General features: G+C 42.9%; 1 protein-coding gene across 2 annotated transcripts in view; it reads right to left on the reverse strand.

The window, feature by feature from the left end:
* DNAH6 (dynein axonemal heavy chain 6) overlaps window positions 1-7,578 on the reverse strand; it is a 285,139-nt gene that overhangs the window by 67,079 nt on the left and 210,482 nt on the right. For both annotated transcript variants that reach the window (XR_005718342.1, XM_040224335.1), the window contains exon 62: window positions 87-222. Coding sequence is in view for 1 of the 2 variants with exons in the window: in XM_040224335.1 (XP_040080269.1) it covers window positions 87-222 (136 nt within the window). In the remaining variant the exon portion in view is untranslated. The remainder of the gene's footprint in view (window positions 1-86; window positions 223-7,578) is intronic.

Raw genomic sequence — 7,578 nt, forward strand, 5'->3', positions numbered from 1 at the left:
GCAGAAGAGGTTAAAGGAGACTTTTAAAGTTAGGGTTCTTGAATTTGTTTACAACCTCCTATAGCAGATTCTTTTTGATGTATTACCTATGCGTACGGAAATAGGATATAATACTATATATTGTGTAAGTCCTTTAAAAACTGGAAATAATTCTTCTAAGTCACAACAGGCGAACCACGTGGCAGTAACCAGCCAGGGAAATTCAGGCTTAGGTGGGCGTTCCTGTTAGAAGACAGAAAAAAAAAGTGAATAGTAATTCACAAAGACAACCACAGAATATGCTTTCACCTTGTCTAAGTGAAAAATCAAGCTCTAATAGCATATTAAAAATAGCCATTTTCCCAGGACAGATATAAGATATGGTGAAACAGATATGCTGTTGAATCAATTCTACCTGTTGGTGTTTGAAATTAAGTGCAGCTGATGAAAGCTTTTCATGTTGACGTGTGCTGAAAGTCATTGATCTTGTGAAGGGTTAACAATAAATCTGTAAAGTCTACTTGTAGCCTGTTCTCCAACATGCCACACTGGTCTCTCCCCACCCCTCAAATATTCTTATATTGATGATTTTTTTTCCTAGAGAACTAGTTTCCAAATCCAGTTCCTAGATGTTCTCACTGTTAGGAGACAGGGAAATCTGAGAAGCAGAGCAAAATAAGTAGCAAGACAAGTAGTACTCTCCTTCCAGCTGGCATGAGTGCATATATGTCTAATCATTTCATATTCCCAGAAATTTCAGGGAAAAGTATTAATACTATGCCATCTGGCAATATTCCATGAAGCTCTTCAGTTCAGTTCAGTTCAGTCGCTCAGTCGTGTCCGACTCTTTGCGACCCCATGAATTGCAGCACGCCAGGCCCTGTCCATCACCAACTCCTGGGGTTCACTCAAACTCATGTCCATTGAGTCAGTGATGCCATCCAGCCATCTCATCCTCTGTCGTCCCCTTCTCTTCCTGCCCCCAATCCCTCCCAGCATCAGAGTCTTTTCCAATGAGTCACTTCTTTGCCTGAGATGTCCAAAGTACTGGAGTTTTAGCTTTAGCATCATTCCTTCCAAAGAACACCCAGGACTGATCTCCTTCAGAATGGACTGGTTGGATCTCCTTGTAGTCCAAGGGACTCTCAAGAGTCTTCTCCAACACCACAGTTCAAAAGCATCAATTCTTTGGTGCTCAGCTTTCTTCACAGTCCAACTCTCAAAACCATAGCCTTGACTAGACGGACCTTTGCTGGTAAAGTGATGTCTCTGCTTTTTAATATGCTGTCTAGGTTGGTCATAGCTTTTCTTCCAAGAAGCAAGTGTCTTTTAATTTCATGGCTGAAATCACCATCTGCAGTGATTTTGGAGCCCAAGAAAATAAAGTCTGTCATTGTTTCCATTGTTTCCCCATCTATTTGCCATAAAGTAATGGGAGAAATACCTGTGGAAAGAAGAGAAGCGAAAAGCAAAGGAGAAAAGGAAAGATATAAGCATCTGAATGCAGGGTTCCAAAGAATAGCAAGGAGAGATAAGAAAGCCTTCCTCAGTGATCAATGCAAAGAAATAGAGGAAAACAATAGAATGGGAAAGAGTAGAGATCTCTTCAAGGCAAATTGGAAGTGGTCAAACAGGAGATGGCAAGAGTGAATATTGACATTCTAGGAATCAGCGAACTAAAATGGACTGGAATGGGTGAATTTCACTCAGATGACCATTATATCTACTACTGCGGGCAGGAATCCCTTAGAAGAAAAGGAGGCCATCATGGTCAACAAAAGAGTCCGAAATGCAGAGTCTTGGATGCAATCTCAAAAACGACAGAATGATCTCTGTTCGTTTCCAAGGCAAACCATTCAATATCACAGTAATCCAAGTCCATGCCCCAACCAGTAATACTGAAGAAACTGAAGTTGAATGGTTCTATGAAGATCTACAAGACCTTTTAGAACTAACAACCAAAAAAGATGTCCTTTTCATTATAGGGGACTGGAATGCAAAAGTAGGAAGTCAAGAAACACCTAGAGTAACAGGCAAATTTGGCCTTGGAATACAGAATGAAGCAGGGCAAAGGCTAACGCACTGGTCATAGCAAACACTTTCTTCCAACAATGCAAGAGAAGACTCTACACATGGACATCACCAGATGTCAACACCAAAATCAGATTGATTATATTCTTTGCCGGAGAAGGCAATGGCACCCCATTCCAGTAAAGATGGAGAAACTCTATATAGTCAGCAAAAACAAGACAGGGAGCTGACTGTGGCTCAGATCATGAACTCCTTATTGCCAAATTCAGACTTAAATTGAAGGAAGTAGGGAAAGCACTAGACCATTCAAGTAAGACCTAAATAAAATCCCTTATGATTATACAGTGGAAATGAGAAATAGATTTAAGGGACTAGATCTGATAGAGTGCCTGATGAACTATGGAATGAGGTTTGTGACATTGTAGAGGAGACAGGGATCAAGACCATCCCCATGGAAAAGAAATGCAAAAAAGCAAAATGGCTGTCTGGGGAGGCCTTACAAATAGCTGTGAAAAGAAGAGAAGCGAAAAGCAAAGGAGAAAAGGAAAGATATAAGCATCTGAATGCAGAGTTCCAAAGAATAGCAAGAAGAGATAAGAAAGCCTTCTTCAGTGATCAATGCAAAGAAATAGAGGAAAACAACAGAATGGGAAAGACTCTTCAAGAAAATTAGAAATACCAAGGGAACATTTCAAGCAAAGATGGGCTCAATAAAGAAGAGAAATGGTATGGACTTAACAGAAGCAGAAGATATTAAGAAGAGGTGGCAAGAATACACAGAAGAACTATACAAAAAAGATCTTCATGACCCAGATAATCATGATGGTATGATCACTCACCTAGAGCCAGGCATCCTGGAATGTAAAGTCAAGTGGGCCTTAGGAAGCATCACTATGAACAAAGCTAATGGAGGTGACAGAATTCCAGTTGAGCTATTTCAAATCCTAAAAGATGATGCTGTGAAAGTGCACTCAATATGCCAGCAAATTTGGAAAACTCAGCAGTGGCCACAAGACTGGAAGAGGTCAATTTTCATTCTAATCCCAAAGAAAGGCAATGCCAACGAATCCTCAAAGTACCGCACAATTGCACTCATCTCACATGCTAGTAAAGTAATGCTCAAAATTCTCCAAGCCAAGTTTCAACAGTATGTGAACCATAAACTTCCAGATGTTCAAGCTGGTTTTAGAAAAGGCAGAGGAACCAGAGATCAAATTGCCAACATCCACTGGATCACCGAAAAAGCAAGAGAGTTCCAGAAAATCATCTATTTCTGCTTTATTGACTATGCCAAAGCCTTTGACTGTGTGGATCACAATAAACTGTGGAAAATTCTGAAAGAGATGGGCATACCAGACCACCTGACCTGCCTCTTGAGAAACATGTATGTAGGTCAAGAAGCAACAGTCAGAACTGGACATGGAACAACAGACTGGTTCCAAATAGGAGGAGTACGTCAAGGCTGTATACTGTCACCCTGCTTATTTAACTTCTATGCAGAGTACATCATGAGAAATGCTGGGCTGGAAGAAGCACAAGCTGGAATCAAGATTGCTGGGAGAAATATCAATCACCTCAGATATGCAGATGACACCACCCTTATGGCAGCAAGCGAAGAACTAAAGAGCCTCTTGATGAAGGTGAAAGAGGTGAGTGAAGAAGTTGGCTTAAAGCTCAACATTCAGAAAACTAAGATCATGGCATCTGGTCCCATCACTTTGTGGCAAATAAATGGGGAAACAGTGGAAACAATGGCTGAATTTATTTTTTGAGGCTCCAAAATCACTGCAGATGGTGATTGCAGCTATGAAATTAAACCACACTTACTCCTTGGAAGAAACGTTATGACCAACCTAGACAGCATATTAAAAAGCAGAGACATTACTTTGCCGACTAAGGTCCATCTAGTCAAGGCTATGGTTTTTCCCATAGTCATATATGCATGTGAGTTGGACTGTGAAGAAAGCTGAGCCCTGAAGAATTGATGCTTTTGAATGTGGTGTTGGAGGAGACTCTTGAGAGTCCCTTGGACTGCAAGGAGATCCAACCAGTCCATCCTAAAGGAGATCAGTCCTCAGTGTTCGTTGGAAGGACTGATGTTGAGGCTGAAACTACTGTACTTTGGCCACCTGATGCAAAGAGCTGACTCATTTGAGAAGACCCTGTTGCTGGGGAAGATTGAGGGCAGGAGGAGTAGGGGTCGACAGAGGATGAGATGGTTGGATGGCATCACGAATTCAATGGACATGAGTTTGGGTAAACTCCGGGAACTGGTGATGGACAGGGAGGCCTGGCATGCTGTGGTTAATGGGGTCACAGAGTTGGACACGACTGAGCGACTGAACTGAATGGGGCTGGATGCCGTGGTCTTTGTTTTTTGAATGCTGAGTTTTAAGCCAGCTTTTTCACTCTCTTTCACTTTCATCAAGAGGCTCTTCAGTTCCTCTTCACTTTCTGTCATAAGGGTGGTGTCATCTGGATATCTGCGGTTATGATATTTCTCTTGGAAATCTTGATTCTAGCTTGTGCCTCATCCAGCCTGGCATTTCTCATGATGTACTCTGCATATAAGTTAAATAAGGAGGGTGACAATATACAGCCTTGACGTACTCCTTTTCCGATTTGGAACCAGTCTGTTGTTCCATGTCTAGTTCTACCTGTTGCTTCTTGACCTGCATACAGATTTCTCAGGAGGCAGATAAGGAGGTTTTATATTACATTTATAGCTTTGCATGCATGCTAAGTGGCTTAGTCATGTCCAACTCTTTGCGACCCTGTGGACTACAGCCTGCCAGGCTCCTCTGTCCATGGGGTTCTCCAGACAAGAATACTGGCATGGGCTGCCATTTTCTTCTCCAGGGGATCTTCCTGACTCAGGGATCAAACCCCCATCTCCTGCATTGGCAGGTGGGATCTTTACCACTGAGCCACCTGGGAAGCCCAAAAATAGCTTATTGAGATACAATACACATACCACTGAATTCATCTGTTTAAAGCATACAATCCAGTGTATTTTAGTAAATTCAGTTTTTGTAACCATGACCACAATCAATTTTAGGATATTATAGCATATTTCATCTCCACACACACAGACACAGACACAGACACACACAGACACACACACACACACACTAACCATGATGTGTTTAGCAATTTCCCTCCCACCTGCCCATGCCCTCTAGCCCTAAACAGCTAAAACTAGTTCTTTGAAAATTTAGTGCTTGGGAACTAAACTTTGAAAGCTTTCTATCTCTATAGATTTGCCTGGTCTGAATATCGCTGTTCATTTGCTAAGTCATGTCTGACTCTTTGCAACCCCATGGACTGCAGCATGCCAGGCTTCCTTGTCCTTCACTAACTCCCGGAGCATGCTCAAATTCATGTCCATTGAGTCATTGATGCCATCCAACCTCTGCCACCCTCTTCTCCTTTTTGCCTTCAGTCTTTCCCAGCATCAGGGTCTTTTCCAAATGAGTTGGCTCTTTGTATCACGTGGCCAAAGTACTGGAGCCTCAGCTTCAGCATCAGTTCTTCCAATGAATATTCAGGGTTGATTTCCTTTAGGATTGACTGGTTTCATCTCTTTGCTGTCCAAGGGACTCTCAAGAGTCTTCTCCAACACCACAGCTTGAAAGCATCAATTCTTCAGTGCTCAGTCTTCTTTATGGTCCAACTCTCACATCGGAACATGACTACTGGAAAAACTATAGCTTTGACTTTATGGACCTTTAGTCTAACAAAACATGGTCCACTGGAAACGGGAATGGCACGCCACCCCAGTATTTTTGCCTTGAGAACCCCATGAACAGTAGGAAAAGGCAAGAAAATAGTTTTAGGAAAGGATTAATAGAATATGTATGTATGCAGGGTGGGTGAGGGTCAGGGAAGCAGGACTATTGGGTGGAGAGGTCTTGCCTGGGCTTGACTCAGAGTGCTGGGTCAAACAAAAGCATGAAGTCCAATGTCCCAGCGATACATTGAGGCTCAAATACTAGTAAGCTCGTGCAGGTGTCAGGGCAGGGCTTGAGGTGGACAGAATAAAGCCAAGAGTTTAGAGTTGGGCTGGATGGTAGGCAAGGGTTGGGTGGCTGTGCTTCTGTTCTGTGAGTGACCAGGTCTGTGGTATGTGGGTAGGTTAGGCCAGTTAGAGGGACTGGAGCAAGTTAGACAAACATTATGTTATTACAGAAGGCAACAAGCAAGTTCTATTCTTCCCCATGTTTTATAATGAAGGATGTGTCCAGGCAAGAGAGGATCATGACTTCACAAACACTATGGTCAGATCTGTGAATTACTACTTTTACTGGATTTTAACTCTCCCATTTGTAAATGGTCAACTTTTCAAAACATGTTCCCATCGAAACCAAGCAGGACCTTTGGGTCTTATAGGCCCCAAACCTTTCTGTGGCCCTCAGTTTTTGATTACAAGAAATAGGCTTCATTCAGCCTCCATAACCTTCCATGAGTTCCAATAAGCAAGTTCAGTTCAGTCACTCAGTCATGACCAACTCTTTGCGACCCCATGAACTGTAGCATGCCAGGCTTCCCTGTCTATCACCTACTCTCGGAGCTTGCTCAAACTCATGTTCATTGAGTCTGTGATGCTATCCAACCATTTCATCCCCTTCTCCTCCTGCCTTCAGGAGGAGCTCTTTCCTAGCATTAGGGTCTTTTCTAATGAGTTAGTTCTTTGCATCAGGTGGACAAAGTATTGGAGCTTCAGGCTCAGCATCAGTCCTTCCAATGAATATTCAGGACTGATTTTCTTTAGGATGGACTGGTTGGATTTCCTTGCTGTCCAAGGGACTCTCAAGAGTCTTCTCCAACACCACAGTTCAAAAGCATCAGTTCTTTGGTGCTCAGCTTTCTTTATGGTCCAACTCTCACATCCATCTGTGACTTTGGAAAAACCATAGCTTTGACTAAATGGACCTTTGTCAGTAAGAAGCAGGTTCAATCAGCTGCTAATAAGGGAAGGGAAGGGATGTGCAGACAAGGGGGAAACAGTCAAGAAACAACAGTGCAGCCTTGGAGCAAAGCTTGGTTTCCCTTCAAGGGATATACATAGCAGTATTTTTGAGGCGTTTTGCAGATACTGAAACTCCCACCAGGTGGGAGAAGTTAAATGTTAATGATGGTAGGCTGCCCACAAGCATGGAGATACCAGAAGGGCTGGAACCAGAGGCTGATGATGCTGACTGCCATTCACCTTACCACCAACCATTCAGAAGAATGTCCACAAGCTGATCACATCCTCTTCGAACCATTACTCTAAAACTCCTCACTATCCCCTCTAGTTTGGGACACACAGTGTTAGTTCACTGTGGCCCCCTCTTTCTGGAAAGCAATAAAGTTATTTTTTTCTACTTCGCACAAAACTCTGTCTCCAAGATTTAACTTGGTGTCAGGGTGGAGAGGCTGGATTTGGCTTCACCATATGCTAGCTCACTGATTACTGCCAACATCCCTTTTCTATAGGTGAGGACACTGCTGCATAAAGAGGTCAAATGTTATAGTCACTGCTGCTGCTGCTGCTGCTGCTGCTGCTGCTGCTGCTGCTGCTGCTGC

This window comes from Oryx dammah, unplaced genomic scaffold (assembly GCF_014754425.2).
Source record: "Oryx dammah isolate SB20612 unplaced genomic scaffold, SCBI_Odam_1.1 HiC_scaffold_25, whole genome shotgun sequence".
Classification (NCBI taxonomy): Eukaryota; Metazoa; Chordata; class Mammalia; order Artiodactyla; family Bovidae; genus Oryx; species Oryx dammah.